At 43.9% G+C, this 20,582-nt stretch overlaps 1 protein-coding gene across 1 annotated transcript in view; it reads left to right on the forward strand.

The window, feature by feature from the left end:
- Window positions 1–20,582, forward strand: part of CPNE7 (copine 7) — a 640,312-nt gene that overhangs the window by 309,026 nt on the left and 310,704 nt on the right. Inside the window, exon 3 of the mRNA XM_078669226.1 lies at window positions 19,256–19,330. Coding sequence (XP_078525352.1) covers window positions 19,256–19,330 — 75 coding nt within the window. The remainder of the gene's footprint in view (window positions 1–19,255; window positions 19,331–20,582) is intronic.

Genomic DNA, 20,582 nt, shown 5'->3' on the forward strand with positions numbered 1-20,582 from the left:
TTTTACTTCCATCTCCTAGGACCTTATGAAAAAGTGGCCATTCCAGACTCAGCTTTCCACAGTATGGCAGCAGTATGTGTTAGGGAGAGGGGAGGGACTAGATTCTTCAAAAACACCTCACCACTGGATAACCAGTCTACATAGTAGGGTATAATAGGGGCTGGCCATTCCACTGCGACCTCTCTCCAGGACAACAAAGATGTGCAACACAGTTTGGGAAAGACTGGGCTCAAAACTAAGAACTCTGTCTTGGATGAAGTGTGTGTATATTAGGATGTAGGAAGAAACTAGTCTCTATGCTAAACTCAGATTACAGGTATGTGTAGTAGGGTGCAGAGAGGTATTGGCCTCTCTGATGGGACCTCTCTCTGGGATTACAGGTGTGTGTGATAGGGTGAGGGGAGGGACTGGGCTCTCTCTTGAGACATCTGTTGAATGACAGATCTACAACTAGAGTGGGGGAGGAAATTGGGTTGATACTGAGAAGTTTCTCTTTGATGGCAAGCATAAAGACTAGGTTAAAAAGAGACTGCTGGGTCAACTCAGACATCTCCCCGGAGTTACACATGTGCAAAACAGGCTGTGGGTTGAGACGGCTCTCTCTGCTTATACCTCTCTTTAGATAATGAATATTATAAGTAGAGTAAATAATTGAGGATCCTCGCTATTGACAACTATGTTTTGGGCAACCAGTGTGCATACTTGAATGTAAGGACGCACTAGCCTCTCTCTCAGATTTCTCCCTATGGAATTAGGCATGTATAGTAAGGTCAACACAGAAACAGACCTCTACACTGAAACTTCTCTCCAGAGTGACAAGCATTTATACTAAGATGGGCAAAGAACTGCCCTCATGCATTTGCCTCTGGCCAAAAGATGTCTCTTGTATAAAAATCTTTATACTACATTGGGAAACAGCACTAATCTCTATAGTACTTTAAACATACATATACATTCAGCAGCACTGTTACAGTTCTTGAAGATGGAACTGTTACTTTAAGTCAACATTGCAAAACTGTAATATTATCAATCAATCAATAAAACTTTATTTGGCTTTTGTGATAAAAACCATGAAAGTCAGAAATTCCACAAGCTATAAGCTCCCATCCAGTTGGTATAATCGATTGCCATATTTCAAACAAAAAGATAAAACACAATTTTAAAATGAGTAGATATAAAAATTCATCCATCAAGCCTACTCAATACATAGTGCTAATCACAGCTGAATCTAAGCCTAACTGTGGCCTTTAATAAACTATGAACATACCATAACGTGAACCCTGAGAGCATAGCTAGAAAAGTAAATACAGGACGCAATTGATTTAAATTAGCTGATTTTAAAATTGGGATTAAGTAGGTCTTCTTCGGCACCTCATAAAAGCTACAAAACATTAAAAAATGAATCATGTCCTGAGGGGATTTGCTGTCACAACAGCATAGCAGCAGGGTCTCAAATTTGCTTCTCCCTCGAGGGTGGGCAAGGGGGAGCTAAAATAGATCAAAACGGAATCTTGTCAATAGAAAACGGTTGTATGTATTGGAAAGCCCAAGGAGATATGGGTCCGTGGTGTGTACAGTTTTCAGGATAATGTATTTACGTACACTGGGCTTCATTAACTCACACTCCTCCCTGTTCACCACACGGAGTCTGCAAAAAGACTCTTTAGCCCAAAGTAAATCTTTCCTGTTGATTGAATCCGGGTCACTAAAGAGATCCGATCTCCCAAGAGTCCTGAACCCTTCCCGAAAATATTTGAACCAAGGGATATGGTGGGCATGGTTAAGGGCCATACAATTCCTTAGGATGTCTTTGTGTAAGGTGGTCCCCTTGTTCAACCAAACATTAAGCCAATAGGATAAAGGGCAAAATGGCAACAGGTCTGACAGGTAACACATACCCAATTCTTTGTTTACAGAAAAAGTAGAGGTACCTGGGGTACATATAGGAGTTGTCTCAGGAACCTATTTTCGACTCTTTGTAACTCTTCATGTGATGTATAACCCCAGATTTCACTGCCATAAGTTACCTGTGCAAAACATTTAGCTCTGCAAATCTCCAAGATTGCACCTATTGTTTTTTTTACCCAGCCGCGATGAGAAGTTAGAAATAGCCGTATTAGCCCTTAGGAATTCCTCTTTCTTTTTGGTTCTCAGAGGGCCCCGGTTTTATTTAGTATCCAGCATGACCTCCAAGTAAGAGAAGACACTGGTCTTAGGGACCTGTGTGGACTCTACCTTAAAGTTGAAGGACTTACTTGAGCTTGGCCCACCTGCATCACATATAACTTAAAGATGTTAACTAAAAGGTCCCGGTCTTCCACAAACTTCACAAAGGAGTTGAGTAGGGTTTGCAGGCCCCTTGATGTCCGGGCCATAAGGGCAGCATCATCTGCATTCAATAATACCGGCAGACCACGCCGTGCCACCTGAGGGAAGTCTACCTGAGTGTTAACTAGTACCCTCTCCAAGTCGTTGACATATAAGTTAAAGAAGAAAGGGGCCAAGATACAGACCTGTCGCACCCCTCTCTGAATTGGGAAATGACGGGTGAACTTACTGTCATTTGTGTACCGTACCACTGCGTTAGTATCCCTGTGAAGCTCACGGAGGAAGAGGACGATGTCTTTGTCCACGCCCATACCCAATAGGGTCTCCCATAACTTGTTTCTGTGTACACGATTGAAAGCAGAAGACAAGTCCATGAAGGCCAAATATATACTACTAGATTGAGCAATGGCATATTTGTTAATAATCATGTATAAATTCAATCATTGATCGACTGTAGAACTCCCAGGATGAAAACCATATTGGATGTCAGTTAGGATGGTATTGTCGTCTGACCCTGTGGACAACAGGATATGTCCCATTACTTTGAATGATGAGTCCAATAGGGATATGGGTCTATAACAGGGGGTACTATCCCTATTCCCTTTTTTGAAGATCGGAACACTGGAGGATAGGGACCAAATGCAAGGCAAGTCTCCTCTTATTACGGCATTTAAAACAGACGTAAGGATTGGTACCCACAACTGGAGGTTAGATAAGTAGACGTCCGGAGGGATACCATCAGGTCCTGGTGACTTGTTCCTGGACAACCCCACTATACCCTTGCTAACTTCATCTGCTGTGAAGACAAGGGATGTCTTCCCTCCGCCACCAGCTAGACTTGGATCTGATGGACTGCTGATCATATCCTGGAGATAGCCAACCCATTCCTCTTCTGAAATATGTGCATCAAGGGCCTGTGAGTGTCCACCTGACAGAAAAGGACAGTTGACAATACTCCAGAAATGATTACTATTTTTCAGGGTACATGCCTAAATAATCTTACTCCATGCCTCCTCCCTTAACTCGGGCTTGCGCCTTGCTAGTTCGGCTTTATATATCCCTCTACACTCTTTTACCCTAGCAGAATCCCTTGGTTTAGTGCCTAGTGCCCCCCTCAGATTCCTGGCTGCACTGGAGCAATCGTGATCAAACCATCTCGTAATTTGACCCTTCGAGTATGTGGGTGGTGCCTTAAGCAGGTGACCAATTGTAAATGAGATGGCAGAGAATGCTTCCAGAACAGCCCATGTCTTCCCAGGCCCGATTGTGCAGCTATCGATCTCCCTCTTGCACTTAGCTAAAGGGGGCTCGTAAAAGGTGTTCACGGTTATCTGTGCCCACCTTAGCCTTCTGCCCTGGTTTGTTGTCCTTAATGTTCCCCTAGATGCTTGCATATGGGTTTTTCCAGGTCTTGGCCAAGTGGTCGAGATGCACAGTGGGTATGATCACTGTAAATACTCTGTTCGATTGGAAGAAGGGGATAGAAACAAAAATGAAGTCTATAAAGGTTGAGGTCCCCCTCCCAGTAAATGTTGGAATAATATGGTTCCTGCTGTCAGCCACCATGCTTTTAGACATGATTAGATCAAACTCATCGACTATGGCATTAAGACTATCTCCCTGTGGGGTGTATTCAACATGCATACCCACCATCAGAGGGCATCCTATGCTGTTTATAGTGCTTGCGTTTGGATCCGCACATAGATGAATGTTGAAATCTCCTGCAATCAAAAGATAGCCATTCTGGGAAGCCTTAGTAATCATTCTCTTTAAAATAGAGCCCATACTAGCGATGTCACACACATTTGGAAATGCAGAATTGGCATTATAAAGGTTTACTGGCACCTGGGAAAAAAATAAAGGCTGCTGACAATCATTATCAGTTGGTAATCCTTCAAGCGGCACTGTATGTCCAGGGAGACATAAATTAGCAGCATACCCTTAGGTCTTCCCATCCGTGAAGGAATGGCTGGTACAAAAAGGTCTAAATCCCTCAAGAAAGAAACTGTTATTAAAGACCATGTCTCCTGTAAACAGATCACTTTAAAACCTTTTATAGAACGAATCCATCTGGGATCTTCAATCTTGTTAGCTATTCCAGCAACATTCCATGAAATAAATTTACAAGCTTTACCATCCCCATGACCTATAGAGGGAGACTCTGTTTTACTAAGGTGAGTTGATTCCGTCTCTATGGAGTCTTTAAAAGTATTATGAGTCAATCACAAGCGTCGAATGATTCCAAAGGTGTAAAATAGTTGTAAAGGGGTATGTCTTGAGCTGGCATCGGATGGTTCAATTAAGAGCGATCGGGATAAACTGGGAGCCTCCAGGAGCCCACTCTGTTGGGTATAAAAGCACGGGTGAAGGGTCTGTAAAAATACCCCAGAGGGAAGACCATGATGGATGATAAAAGCCCACCCTTATTATTCTGTGACACTGAATGTAAGATTCTCTCAACTAGGTGGATCTGTTAAAGTTGACAATTATACAGTCTCCTGCCAGGGTTTTTGTAGTCCTCCTAACCTAGGACACTATTCGTGCCATAATGATAAGTTTTTCCAACCTTAGACCTAGAGACGTGTTACGATCCAACCAATGCAGTACCTTGTTCTTGAGTTGCTCAAATTCTTCGATGGCACCCAGAGGTAGCGCCAAGACATTACCAAGTACTACTACATACGGAGAGGATTCTGGTGGAAGATGTGCCGTTGGTAGCCTCTGCCTCGGGCTCTAGCCCATGGGGTCTGATGCCTGGGACTCCGGGAGAAAACCCCTACCTCTTCTGAGCTCTCCCTTGGGGGGTTTGGCTGAACCGAAACAAACTGAGGGACACTGTAACGTCAGTGCCCCGGCTCCACCCATAGGGACCACCACCCGAGGATTTAAGTCCACCAAAGGCGGTGGAAGGAGGTTGGCCCTACTTTGTGCACAGGTGTTAATGGAGGCCTATACCCACTTGAGCTTTGCTCACTGTTTGTGTTGCCTATTGGACAGGGGCCAGTTGCAGCCCCCCAGGAGAAACCATCTTCCCAGCTGGACTATTATGGTAAATCCTTGTGTGCTCCTGCTCCATTGAGACTTGACGTTGCATGATAGGGTCCTATTTACGTTCAATATTAATCATCAAGGGGCCCATCCAGCCATCCATAATGACATCCATGTCCTCCTTAGACAGTGGTTGCGGATTACTAACACACTGTCCTGACCCCTCTGCCCTTGGGCGTTTGGCTTTAGCCCCTGTCGCCGGACCTTTCCTTTTTACTCCCATACCTGTCCCTGCTTGTGATTCCCCTGGCTTGACCTTAATCCCTGGGCCACTGATCGATATAATTGGGCCTGAAGGCTCGAGTCCGATGTTGCTGACTATCATGGGTGTCCGCAGACATTTTTCCGGGGGGGAGCAAAATGTTAACGCCATCACCATCCTCCGACATGATGTGTGCCAGGTGGGGCACAAGAAACACTGGGGCGCAGGAGGAGCCATAGGGGGCAGGAAGCAGGCCGCATATGATCTCACACACTTCAGGTACTGGACCAGTACCTGTGCTATCCTGGAAATCTTCCTGTCCCGAGGTTTGGGGTGTTAGTTACAACTTGTGGCGCCCCCTACCTAGAAGGTCTATGTATGCGAAAGATCTCGGAATAGGGGTCCTCAACTATACAAATCTCACACCACTACATTTAGACCCTACATACTTCTAAGCACCTACTCGCTATTTAGTTGGCTGAATGTGTCAAATGTATACAAAAATAAAAACACTTGCTATGGCCATTTACAACGCTTCACTGTGATTAGGAAACAAATGTGAACAGATGGACAGAAAAAGAGCTTCAGCCCAAAGTTGAAAAAGGATGGAAGGATGGCCTTTTTTGTCGCGTTGCAAAGTACCTAATTATGGATTCTCTACCTTTTGTACTGTATTTTTGGTAATTAGCGAAGGTGATGATACATGAAAATGAAACGGATGTTTCTACAACCATTTTTCCTCTATACCTCACAAATTACATTTACCCCTTGTTCTGGTGTTACTTAACTTGGTTACCTTTATCAAGCTCAAGCAGTCTTGGAGCACCTATGGCAATTCTAAAATTAGGTCAGAGTGGAGTTCGAACTGCTTGGTCATTTCTGCCCCACTAACCCCTTGTTTCTGACGTCACCAGGTAGTAACTTAGTGCAGGTGAGGAATGCAGACAAGTTCTTGACAGGATGCTAAGGAAATATCTTCCCCAGTCTACTCGGAAGCACCTGCTACGCTGAGTTTGTGTTTTGTTTTCATACTCATTTCTGTGTCATTGCATGACTTCCCGAGTTTTACTGTTTTCTCTCTCTGACCGTCTCATTTTGACAACAGCACGGGCTCAGACTCTAGTGCACAGGTTGGGAGACCCTTAAGTGTGTATGAGGCACTGCCCTAGTTTTGGGGCCCGCCAGTGGCAAGAGGTAGCTGCGAAAAGTGGCTCTGCCGTCGACAGCGACGTGCTTTCCTCACTTTGTCTGTCTTCGGCACTCACAGAGGTCTGAACTCCCTGAGGCCACATTCACCACACAAGCGCAGCCACAGCATCTTAGTCTAGAGCACACGGGTAAGGCAGGCCCAGCCTTACTCCACCAATCACACTGTACGCTGTGAGTGGAATATGAGGCACTCAGCAGGGCCACTGTAATTATGAAGCAGGGAGGGGCAAATAAAGCTGCAGGGTTGAGTACCATTGGGCGGAAGAAAACGTTAACAGTCACATGGATGTAAACTTTCCGCTGTTTGGCTATCTATACCATTGGGCGGAAGAAAACGTTAAGGGACCAAAAAATTATTTTCAATGAACACATCCCGGATTTGCATGAGAAATCTGTAATGTTGCGGCATTTTGGGCAAGTGCCCAGAACGAGTTGCTCTAACCCTCAATGAGGAAGGGGGGTATGATCATTTCTACTCATGGATACATCTTACATATGCCTGCTCGTGCGCCTCCTCCCTGCTCTGGACTACAGTGGTGACTACACATGGACTCAGCCCCTCTCCTCTTAGCATCCACGCTTCCTAGCCCATCTGGATATCCCCCTCTGTACTGACGTATGTCTAACACTTCATTTCCATTCGTTTTCTGTTTGTGTTATCATTCTTGATAAATGCAATTTATTAAATCAAAAATCATCCATTGATGTCCACCATTTTGCAACAGAGCAGTGCCTACGTTAAAATATACTCTTTTAGTGAAATGTGAATCTTCTTTCTGCTTAGTAATTGACTTAACAGCAACTGTTCTAGACAGTCCATCACTATAATCCAATAATTATTTGAAAAGACTTTGCCTCAATCTTGTAATTGTGTCAGAGCGCGCTATAAAGTCCGAGGTCTCCTGTCACTTCTAACTTAATTATAAGATGGAGGTGGGGGCAGAGGGTACTCAGAAGGATTTAGAAAAGAGCAGAGTCTCCAGTTGTTGTCTAGATGTGACGTGCAATGAGATGCGGATGTACGTTAGTACAACGCAATCTTTTAGACTTTACAACGCTGCCTTTACAACGCAAGTCATTACAACGACTTGCGTTGGTGTGCATGGATTGTGGATTATTATAATTTTATATTCTAACACCAGCCTACGTAACAGTAGGGAAGGTGTTGGAATATAAAATTACAATATTCCTTATACAACAGCTCCATCCAGCGCAAGCCGTAGTAACGACTTGCGTTGTAATGGCACCGTTGTAAAGGTACTGCGGTGTAAACACCGCGTTGTAAATGATGTTCCCCTGTCCTACTGAGCCCTGGGACTCAGAGGAGCTTCAGACCAGAACAGAGAGTGCGAGCTGGAGAGGAACAGGGTTTGGAGCACCATGTGCAATGCATAGTGGCGTGGGCGTCCACAGGGGGGGCAAGGAGGGGCACTCCACAGGGGGGCAAGCACCCCTCCTTGCCCCCCTGCGGACTCCCATGCTGACTACGGCTACCTCTGGGCTGTGGTCTCCCTCAATCCCCAAGGATGGTGATCCAGCTTGACTTAATGATGGTCCATTTTCCAGCCGAATCTCCTGGACAGGATGTGATACAATACCCCCCACTGCACCTAGTGGTAGAGATACAGGCAACCGAGAGAGCCAGCGGGCCAACAGCTCAATTTCATTATCTATAATCCCAGCAGCCCGTGATAAAAATGCATCTATCGTTGTGGCTGGAGGAAATGGGGGTGCTGACGTCAGGCCTTTGCGTTTCCTCATACTTCCCAAATAGGGTTATATATTAATTGGACAGGATAGACAGCTGCAGTGTTAAGGGGACTAAGGTATGGCCACAGACTGAGCAGAAAATCCTCTCACTTCTATTCAGGTTAATAACAGAGACTCCTACCTTCGAGTGTATTTAGCTGGGATCAATCCACCTGGCTCCTTTCTTTATGCTTTCTTTTTAGGTTCCAGTCCTGGTTGTCCACAGGGTCACCACATGCTCTTACCAATGAGTTCCAGAGACAAGAGAGGTGGCCCAGCCCAACCTCCTCCGGGCTCTAACGGGCCCGCCATTGGCACGTTCACGTTCCGCGTCGCGGGAGGCAACCAGTGCTTTTTAGTGTGTGCAGCGTGGGCATGTTGCCCAACTCCTACTCCTCACAGTGTCCGGTGGGTTTCTGGGACACCGAGTCCCTTAGGGCAAAGACAACAGCACAGCAGGCAGTAACAAAATCCTATCAGAAACACAAGCTACGCCGCGAGAGGCAACCAGCACTTTTCAGAGCATGTGGCACGGGCGAGCTGCCCAACTCCTCCTCCTCACAGTGTCCGGTGGGTTTCTGGGACACCGAGTCCCTTAGGGCAAAGACAGCGGCACAGCAGGCAGCAACAAGATCCTGGCAGCAAAGCAGAAACATGTTTCAATATTTAAATCTTTACAAGCTATTAGAGAAAGAAATCTGTTATAATGTTAAACATTTTATATAAAAAAATTAACAACATTGCAAACAACAACTACATTAACAAACGACATCAACAACTGTAAAACAAACGTTATCAGTTGATGACATTTTCTGTTCCCGACTGGATTTTGATGTACGTAGATCTTATTTTCCTTTTTTTCAGCCACCACAGCCTGCCAAACAATATGTGCTTTAATAGTCTTTTTCTGGCAGGCTAGGTAGCAAAAGAGTCACTTAAAAGAAAAACAAGTGCGAAAAGGAGTTCAGCCGGGAAATAAGAAACAACCAGTGTTTCACATCCATTACAAGAACCTAGACCTACTCAAGCAGATAATAACCCTCCTTTTGTAAATAAAGCACTTTTTGATGTTTAAGTAAGCAGAACATTTTGCAATCAAAAACAAGTAGAGCTACACAGTGCAAGCTTCTTCAAGGGCTTAAATGTCGGCATAGGCAGTAACAATAACATCAGTTCCGCAATTATGTTTTTTTCTGACTTTCATCATAGTTAGTGTTCCCTCTTTCTTCTGAAGTGAACACTTTTTGTTTTCCTCCTCTGTATATTCTGTGACATAATACTTCTATTATTCAAAACTTCTCGTTTCCATTTTCCACTGAATGAAAACAAGATAACCAAACAAACGTAAAGTTACATACCGATCAATTAATGATAACAGTGATACATCACTATATAACTCTAAAGTTGTTTTTCACTTTTCACCCACAATTACATATTTATATGTACTGTACCACTAGTTTCATATTCCTTTCTCTTGAAGTGTTCAACACTTCAATCAGTGCATTTTTTTACAACTAAAATATAACATGCAATCAAACATAGTTCCATAACAGTTTATAAAATAACACATTCTTCTAGACAAATCTTTCCTAACAGTGGGCACAGTGTTACTCTATTTATGTATTTATTTATTTGTCGGATTTGTATAGCGCATAGCTGCTCCAGCGACAGGGCGTCCCAGCGTGACCACAGACACTAAACAGGAACCACGGGAGAAAAAATGAAGAGTTAAACAGGGAAAAACCAGGTCTTAATGGCTTTTTGAAAAGCCAGGTAGTTCTGGATTGCTCTGATGGAAACAGGGAGCGAATTCCAGCGCTTCACCGCCAAATTACGGAAGGCACGGCTCCCAGCTATAGCTTTCAAAGCGCGAGGCATGCAAACCAATGCTTGATGGGCAGATCTTAGCGGACGCCGCGGCACATAAAACTCTAACAGATTGGCTAACCCCAGAGGCGCCTGTAGTGTCAAGATCTTATGCGACACACAGAGAGACTAAAATTGAATGTGCTTCTCAACAGGCAGCCAATGAAGTTTCTGAAGCACATGGGAAACAGAACAAGATTTCGGAAGGGCTACCAGAATGCAAGCTGCTGCATTCTGTACTCTCTGCAGACGCTGGATGCCGGTTTTGTTAGCACCTAAATAAAGGGAGTTGCCATAGTCCAGTCTGGATAAAATTGATGCCTCGACAATGGTTTGACGTACGTTTGGGGGAAAGAAACCCAGCAAAGGTTTCAAGCCTCGCAAAAGTCCAAAGCATGTCCCTGCCACAACCTTCGATTGGATGTTGAAAGTCAGGCTACTGTCAAACCACACTCCTAAGTTTTTCACAGCCTCCTTGGGCAGGGGGGCAGGCTTGAGGCGATCTGGCCAACACTGCTCGGACCACAAATCCCGATCCTTCCCCAGCAGTAAGATCTCGGACTTACTGGCGTTCAACTGCAAGCAGTTAGCCGTCATCCAGTCCGCAACCACTGAACGGTCCTCTTTGAACTTAACCAGCTCAGAGCAATATTTCTTGGAGAAGGCGATCACCAATTGGGTATCGTCAGCATACGTTATATTATGTTATATATTGATTTGTAACGCGCACTGTTAGTCAAGACTGTCCTGGCGCGGAAGAGAGACATAGTGTCAGCTGAGAACAGTGGAGCTAGAACGCTTGCTGAAATAGATGAGTTTTGAGAAGTTTTTTGAAACTAGTCAGGTTCAGCGTGTGCCTCAGAGCGTCCGGTAAGTTGTTCCACAAGGAGGCAGCTCTAACCGCCAGAGATTGGCCACCTAGACGAACCCTCTTGAACCTAGGAATCACCACATGTTTGAGGGTGGCCGATCGCAACTGACGTGTTGGCTGGTAGAACGCAAATCTGGCCCTTAAGTAGGATGGGCACGGGCCATGTAAAGCTTTGTGGGCCAGTACCAGGGCCTTAAAGCGCACTCTTTGGGCGACAGGAAGCCAGTGGAGTTTGCAGAGCTGCTTGCGCATGCTTAGCCTCCTGGGGATATCAAAGAGGAGCCTCACTGTCGCGTTCTGGACCACTTGCAATTTGCGAATCAGAAAGTCTGGGGCACCGATATAAAGGGCATTAGAGTAGTCCAGGCGTGAGAGTATAAGTGCCCTGGCTACTGCTTCTTTTGCAACTTGGGGGAGGAGAGGGAAAAACTTCCTGAGGGTGGTTAGGGTGCCAAAACATGTACCCGCCAGCCTCGTGATTTGTTCGCGAAAGCACAGATCAGCTCCGAACCAAATCCCCAGGTTTTTTGCAATCCCACAGTCACCCTTGGGGCATGGTGATCCTTTTGGCCAGAGTGATTCTTTAAAGGCCACCGGGAATTGGCCGTACAGGAGTATTTCAGACTTGTCCTCATTACACTTGAGGCTGGCCCGGGCAAGCCATGCAAATACCGAGGACAGCCACGAGGACAGGCACAAGACACCAATGACAAGCCCCTACCTTTAGCAACCACAGCCGGGAGCGGACATAGATGTTGAACAATAAGGGGCTCAAGACAGAGCCCTGTGGCACCCCCTGATGTGAAGCAAACTCCTGTGAGTAAAAAGGAGGCACGGAAACTTGGAAGGAGCTCCCCTCCAAGAAAGACTGGAACCAGTTCAGTGCCGCATCCCTGATGCCAATTTCCTGCAAGCGCCTTAGAAGTGTCGCATGGGAGACAGTATCAAAAGCGGCACTTAGGTCCAAAAGGACCAAAGCTGCTGAGTCACCGATGTCCAGTCTCGCCCGGATAGCTTCCATCACTACCAACAGGGCAGACTCGGTGCTGTGACGTGCTTGGAAACCATGCTGTGATGGATCCAGAATGGCATTCTGCTCAATAAACTTAGAGAGAGTGGAGTTCACATGGGATTCAACCAGCTTCGCCAAAAAAGGGAGCTGGGAAATAGGGCAATAGTTGCCTGGCTCAGCCGGGTCCAAGGAGGGTTTCTTAGGCAGCAGAATAATTCTTGCATGTTTCCATGCCCCAGGTATGGAAGCAGATGTCAGAGAGAGGTTAACCAAGTCGATGTTCAGCGGGGAAATAAGAGCATGAAACTGGCGAAAATGGGCAGGTGTCAAAGGATCGGCAGGCGAGCCCGATTTGATTTTCAGACAAAGGGACTCCAATTCAAAATGTGTCAGGGGAGGAAACAACAGGCTGTTTCCCACCATAGGACTAATAGCCCCCGGGTCCGCCGCCTCAGCAGACAAAGTCGGGATAGGTAGGCCAAGGTATATCTTCTCGACATTGGTCACAAAATACCTTGCCAGCTCATTACACTGATGGTTCGAGGAAATCAGGGAAATCCCTCTTCATACCCTTCAACAGTGAGAAAATTGTCTTAGTGGGATTAGTACTAGCCAAGATTTTATCGGCCACATACTCCGCTCGAGTTCTCCAAATAAGCTTGTGGTACTGCTTAATAGCCGCTCGATATTCACTTTTTGCTCCTACATCATAGGAGTGTCTCCAGACACGTTCAAGCTGCTTACAGCCCTTTTTGGCTAGGGTTAATGCATTGTTAAACCAAGGGTTAGACGGCCCATGAATCTTCCCCCCCAATTTAGCCGGGATGCAACTATCTAGGCCTAGCGTCAACCACTCATGAAAACGAGAGTTTGCCACATCCACGTCCTGTGGCAGCTAGGGCGAATGACTAGCCAAACAAGCGGGAAAAAGACCCATGTCCAGCTTATGCCAAGGGCATTTTAAGACAGCGGCAGGATGGATCAAATCGGCTTTTCCCTGCAGCCGCAGCGAGAACGAGACTAGGAAGTGGTCTGTCCAGGCCTGCGGAATAGCAATATCGCCACTCAAACATCTCATGGGGTAAAATATGTGTACAGTAAGGTTCATAAAAACAGGAGGCCTTCTGTTAACAGATTGCAGAATCTTTGTTTTATTATTTTATAAACGCGGCCTCTTTTACTTACAACTGCATATGGATTGAACATTTTATTTTTTAACACATCGTTCAATACTTGGAGACGTCTCTCTACATTCTAAAGTCTAGCTCTCAAAACGTACATTAAAAACATGCACCTCAACAAACAGCTTTCCACTCACTAAATCTTGTGTAGAATAAGTTTACCAAAAGCAGTGCACTTACTTGGCCTCTAGGTTGAGACCTCTCTCTCTAATGATAGGTGTGAATAGTAGGGTGTGGGGTGGAAAGAATTCTCAGTTTAGACCTCTCTCTCAGAAGATGGGTGTTTTTAGTACAGTATTAAGAGGGACTGGCCTCTCTGCTGCAACCTTACTGAGAAACTGGTGAATTCCATTGTTTTTATTTAGTTCAAAACGTTAATGTTCGCACTGACAAATTCACCTAAATCTAACGTTACTTTAACCTTTGTTTTTTTCAGTGAAAATATATGTATATATATCTATATCTATCTATCTCTCTCTATATATACATATATATATATATATATATATGTACAGAGCAGCACGCTCAACGCGTTTCAATATCGAAGTGTCTTGGTCGCGAGTCATATATATATCTATATATATATTCACTCCAAACAGACGTCTAAACACGCTCTCAGTAGCTGCCACAAAAACGCCAAACAGGACATTGTTCTTTTCTTTTTAGCACTGCAGGATCTGTCCCTTCATTGTTGGATTATTTGTCACCATGTTCCTGTTTTTTCTAAGAGCACGCCCACTTGGGCATCACTGAACACTACCTGGACTGTTTGGCAGACTTTGGGCATTTGTGGAGCCCTTTCTGGGCTATGACCTGGACTTTTGTTGCACGTAATGAATTGTGCTGCACTCTTCATTTGACATTCATGGTGCTCCTGTGTAGATGGGACAAGTATCACTTGCCTACCCTTGACTTTGGATGTACTGTCTCTTCAAACTAGCGACAGCACTCGTAATTGCGTTGTGTCCGGAACTTTCCGGTTTGTTTGCTTCCTTTATTCCGCGGCACTTGTCGCCGCTTGCAGGGCATTTTCACTTTGGAAATTGCGCGATGCATACTGTACAGCTTTTGTTTTGTTTTCTTTCCATGATAACGATTTATTTGTGTTATTTGGAATGGGCATCAACTTATCTTTTGATGGCCCGTGCAGCATCATGTCTAATGTTTATTATTTATGATTATTATTATTACTTCTCCAGGTCAGTTGTATGACGTTATTTTATGTCCACTATTACTTTCCACTAGCCCTACTTCCATTTTCATTTGACTCTGCTAAGATGTCTGCCATACTATTCCCGCAGTCCTATGTTCTTTTCCATTGTTTTCACTTGATTTAAATGTTTTGCACATTCACTCTCATTTGCGTGATCAAGGCTTGTGAGAAGCCGAAACATGTAGCATTTGATTAAACACCCTTGGAGTGTATCCTGTTTGGCGTTTTTGTGGCAGCTACTGAGAGCATGTTTACACGTCTGTTTGGAGTGAATTGAATTTCCGGGTTGCTCGTCCGGAGCACACGCCACCTCCCCAGGGGCCCCCGGCATACCTTGGAGCGTGTTTAGAAATATATATATATATATATATATATATATATATATATATATATATATATATATATATATATATATATATATATATATAGATATAGATATATATATATTTGGATATCAAATCAATCAAATCCGCAATTCTCCATTAATGGGAAAATAATACAGCACTCCGTGGGGGTTTATTCACTCAACTTTTATTCATGAGTGATGCCATCACTCAGGAATAAAAGTTGAGTGAATAAACCCCTACGAAGTGCTGGATTAATTTCCCATTAACGGAGAATTGCGGATTTGATACTTAGAGACGCAGCGGGCATCTCAGATTCAGTACCCCTGGTGATTTGGAAGCACGCCGGCAAGCCGTCCAAAGAATCGAGAGGAATATATATAGAAATATATAGTCCCTGAATCCAAAACAATTTCTTACTGCTCCTATAAACTATCGTCCCTGAACTTTACAGCCTCCTTAGTGCCCCAATACAACACCTGCACTTAATGCATTAAACACCATCATACAAACTCCTAAACCTTTCAATACATTGTAAATGTAAGACATTAGAACTTGTAGTGGTGGTAAGACAATATTGTAATAGCATTGCAGAGCTCCTTCATAGTAATATATGAATTGTAGTTGTATAATACCTCTCCCAAATCATACAGAGAAATGTCCATCCCCAAAAAACATTGTTGCACTTTCTAGGAAAGGTTTCACAGTATTAAAAAATATAAATTTTTCTTTGATTGGAATATGATATTGACATTTCTTTAATACTTTTTGGGACATTTCAGTGTAAACTTATTTGGAGGGAATAGACATCATTCTTTGAAGACAAATACTGCTGATATTGCAATAGAAATATCCTAAGGAATCCCTTACATTTTTTCAGAAATTTGCCATTGAACAGGAACTGCCATTTTCTTGATATTGCAGTGACTGTTAGGACGATCTTTCCAGAAAAGCCCTGTGAACTTCATCGAAAACGTTTACAAAGAAATCTTCAGAAGCATTTCTCTGAAATCAAATATTCCTTATCCTAAATTAATTATTGTTGGACGGAAAACTATTTTGTTTCAATACTGGATAATGTTTTAAAAGGGTTTTGCCTTTTTGGACATTTTTAGACTTTGTGTATTTTCCTGGAACTGTGTAGATCTTTCCACGAAGGTTTAAAATAAGGCTTACATTGTTTACAAATTTGAGAAAGGCGGAATTGTGAGGCATTTCAAGGAAATTTCACTATGGTATTCACACAGAAGACCCTTAAATGTCAAAACCAATGTCGTCTTAAAAAATGACAGCCATAATGTTTTTGTAATTACGTTCCTTTGTGTAAAATACAGTACCACAGCCTTCCCAGACAGAATCCTCTCCTGAACCAAGCAACATGAACAATTAAATAAAAAAAGGAAAGTTCACCATTGTATAATAATTTGTTATTATGCATAATATATAGCCGTTTTTGTAGTGTTTTGTGTTTTACGGGCCAGGTGTTACTATAACTAAGTATAATGGTATCAAATATAATAATTTCAGAAGGATAAAAGTCTGAGTTAGTCTAGCTAGGATTTGAACTTATGATCTCTGCTGGTCAAATCATATATCAGCAGAGCATGCTTAACATACTATGCAGTCTTGCTTGTTTTGTGGAATTTGATGAGCAATTAGCATAGTTAAGAATAGAAAGCATGCAACCTACACGTTTAGTGGCCTCTGCTACACTTTGGGATGAGTAAGGTTGAAGCAGTGAACACAAAGTATCTCTACAGGCTTCTAAGACATCTTGGTTTGAAAAACAAAGAAGGACATGTTTGTAAAGAAAGTACTTTGAATGGTGTCTGACCTGCAAATGGCAAACTGTTCAAGTGTGCCACCTTCAAACGCAGGCAGGGTCTTGCCAATATCTAGAGAATGCCTGGTCTGGCTGTGCACCAACGAAAGCCCTAACATTAGCAGTCGGGTGCTTCTTGTTGGCATTGTCGATGAAAGTTTGGAAATGTATTAGAACTTATTATCTGTGTACGCTAGTGTGATGTGTGGTTCTTACAGTGCAGCAATGTTCTATTGTTATAATGTTTTCATATTGTAGTCTAGTGTCCCAATAGTTATTTAACGTGCTGCAGAGTGATGGATAAAGGATGTTATAAATAATGCTCCTCCCTCGTCATAAAAAGCCTCCCATCTCATCATGAAAATCCCCGTTTACAGTGTATGTCTAAGCATGTTATGCAAGCAGTACAGTATCAGCAATCCAAGTCTAAATTAACTAGTTCAGCGTTTATAATCTGTGTCTGCATTATTGAAGCATGTGATAGGGTGGTGCAGTGTTAGCAGCCAGTATCTGCATTAAATAAGCACATGATACAAAGAGCTCCATGTTTACAGTTTGTGTCTGCATTACCTAAGCATGTGAAAGCAGCAGTGTAATGTAAGCAGCCTGTGTCTGCACTAACTAAGCACATAATAAAAAGAGTTCAGCATTTACAGTCTGTGTCTGCATTAATGAAGCACATGATACCAACAGTCCGGTGTTAGAAGCCTGTCTCTGCAATAACTATGCACATGATACAAAGAGCTCCATGTTTACAGTTTGTGTCTGCATTAACTAAGCATGTGAAAGCAGCAGTGTAATGTAAGCACCCTGTGTCTGCACTAACTAAGCACATAATAAAAAGAGTTCAGCATTTACAGTCTGTGTCTGCATTAATGAAGCACATGATACCAACAGTCCGGTGTTAGAAGCATGTCTCTGCATTAACTAAGCACATGATGCAAAGAGCTCCATGTTTACAGTTTGTCTGCGGTAACTATGCATGTGATAGCAGCAGTGTAATGTTGCAGGCTGTGTCTGCTTTAACTAAGCACATGGTATAAAGAGTTCAGCGTTAGCAGCCTGTATTTTCTGCATTAACTAAGCAAATGACTGAAAGTGTTCCATGTTTACAATCTGTGTCTGCATTAATAAAGCATGTGATACCGGTGGTGCAGTGTTAGCAGACTGTGTCTGACTCAACTTAAAGAGCTCCATTTGTACAGTTTGTGTCTGCAGTAATGAAGCACATGATACCAGCAGTGCAGTGCTAGCAGCCTGTGTCTGCATTAACTAAGCATATAATGTAAAGAGCTCCATGTTTACCACTTTGGGGCTAATTAGGATGTCGGTCGGAGAGTCTCGGACCGCTGGTTAGAGGCTTTCCGACCGACATCCCTTGTTTGAATTCTGACTGCTATGTTACAGTCACGGTGTTCGGAATTCAAACCAGCTGGTCAATCTGGTTAGAGGAGCCCGTCGACCAGTCAGAAGGGCTGTAGAATCCAGTGAGGAAGGCGTTTCCACCTTCGAGATTATGATGGCACTTTCCAAAAGCAAATCCATGTCGGCTTCTCCAACATGGATTTGCTCCCAGAAAGGCCCTGTTTTTCCCCTGGCCAGCTGGTTGGGGGTAAAATTCATGCACCATGTGACAGGCTCCTATTTCTCTATGGGAGCTTGTGCTACAGCCGGTTTATGGCCGCAGCACCAGCTCCCATAGAGAAATGGGAGTATGCGGTTGCATTGTAATTGCGTTGTCGGGACTTCCGACCGGAGGTCGGTCCATTCCACGACCACAACTGTGTGGGGCGGGCGTAAGTCTGCCTGACATCGTAATCATGCCCTTTGTGTCTGCATTAATGAAGCACATGATACCAGCAGTGCAGTGTTAGCAGCTTGTGTCTGCATTAACTACGCACTTGATCGAAAGAGTTCAGGGTTTACAGTATTTCCGCATTTCCTATGCATATGTAACATTATTAGCCCGTGTCTGCAATAACTAAGCACATAATACAAAGCGCTTAATGATTGCAGTTTGTTTCTGCAGTCGATGATCATGTAATATCAGCAGTGTAGCGCTATCAGTTTCTGCCTTCGTTATCTATGGACATTATTCAGATAGTTTAGTGTTTACAGCCTGTACCTGCATTAACTGAACATGATACCGATGGTGCAGTGGTTACAATCTGTGGGTCTGCACACGCTAATCAGATAATTGAAATAGTGCAGTGTTTACAGTATTTTCCTGCATTATCTGAGTACCTAATATAAACATAGCATTCACAGAATAAAACATACTGTTCCAGCACACACAGTCCTTTTCTGGACCAAGCAATCAAAGATCACTCAATAATTGTATGCTTCACCCCCACAGAGCCCTTGATCTGGTTCTCAAAGGTTAACCATCTCTATTATTTTCTACTCTCAGATTGTGGCACAAAAGAAAATCAGCAAAGCCCTGTTCCTGAAGTATGGCAAGTACGCCGGGAAGTCGACCCTCACGGTATGTGACATTAAAAGCAACACATGCAGTCAGAACCTCTCAAGAAGCAGTACTGAATGAACATTTGAAAAGCTTTATCCATTGCTTGATTTTTTTCCTGGCCATAATTTTGATACCTATTTAATCGTCTGTGATTTAGCAGTTTAATTTTTTTCACATATATTTTTAAATCTCAGCGCAACCTCTTTATTTGTGTGTTTGTGCATTGAGTGCATTGCTCATTCATTTGCTTTTTTGATTTTATAAAACGTAAGACTATTAATGTGGAAAGCTTTTATTCACCCATGAGTTATTGTAAAGAGAGATCGGTCTAATATGTGCTATTGAGGATGTCAATCTGATTGGGTTTCTGAAACAATGGCATGCTGTGATTAATTGTGCACTGAGAATGATCTTGGGACTCGGAAGAAATCATGATTAAGGAATATTAGAAAAATTATTTAGGTGGACTGTTTATAATGTGCTGATTGTGAGCATATTAGGCTGTCTTTTAGGTGCTGGATAACTACTGCTCACATGAAATGAAATTGGATGCCTTAGACTAGAGGCATTAGGGCAGGTCCTATATATATATACTAGCAGCCCATCCTGACGTTGTCCGGGAGCAATCAGGCAATCAGGCTTCTGGGCCCCCGCCCGCCCCGACGTTGTCTCAGGCTTCAGGGCCCCCGTTGTCCGTGGGTCCCCTGGAGCGCACCCGCCACTTTTAGGGCCCCCAATGAGCCGCACACGGGCCGCTTCACCTACCTCAGCCGCCGCTCCTCACCGCCTGTCCGCCGCTCCTCCCCTCCTGCCCGCCGCTCCTCACTGCCTGTCCGCCGCTCCTCACTGCTCCTCCCCGCCTGTCCGCCGCTCCTCCACGCGCTCCTGTACGCCGCTCCTCCCTGCGCTCCTGATGTCAGCACGCACGTCGCAGCCGGCGCTACTTCCAAGGGACTACTTTTTTTTTTTATCGTAAATATTTTAAAGAACGTATATTTTATTTTTTTATATAGCCTATGTCCATCTGCAGACCCTGACAATTACAACGATGTCAAACAAAAAAGGTTTCTGTTTCCAGATACCTTAGAGCCTTGCTAGAAGAAAACACAGCCAGCACTCACTGGGGTTGACTGTAGGGATTGTGTATAATGTATATAAAAAAGGAAAAGTTGTTCCTTTTTTAGGTGTCCCCTCACTCACCGGGGTTGCCCCACAGTGACATGCTTCATCATTGGGGCCATCCCAGTCCTCTACGGGCTGGGGCGTGCTA

The sequence above is a fragment of the Lissotriton helveticus genome, chromosome 12 (genome assembly GCF_964261635.1).
Source record: "Lissotriton helveticus chromosome 12, aLisHel1.1, whole genome shotgun sequence".
Lineage (NCBI taxonomy): Eukaryota > Metazoa > Chordata > Amphibia > Caudata > Salamandridae > Lissotriton > Lissotriton helveticus.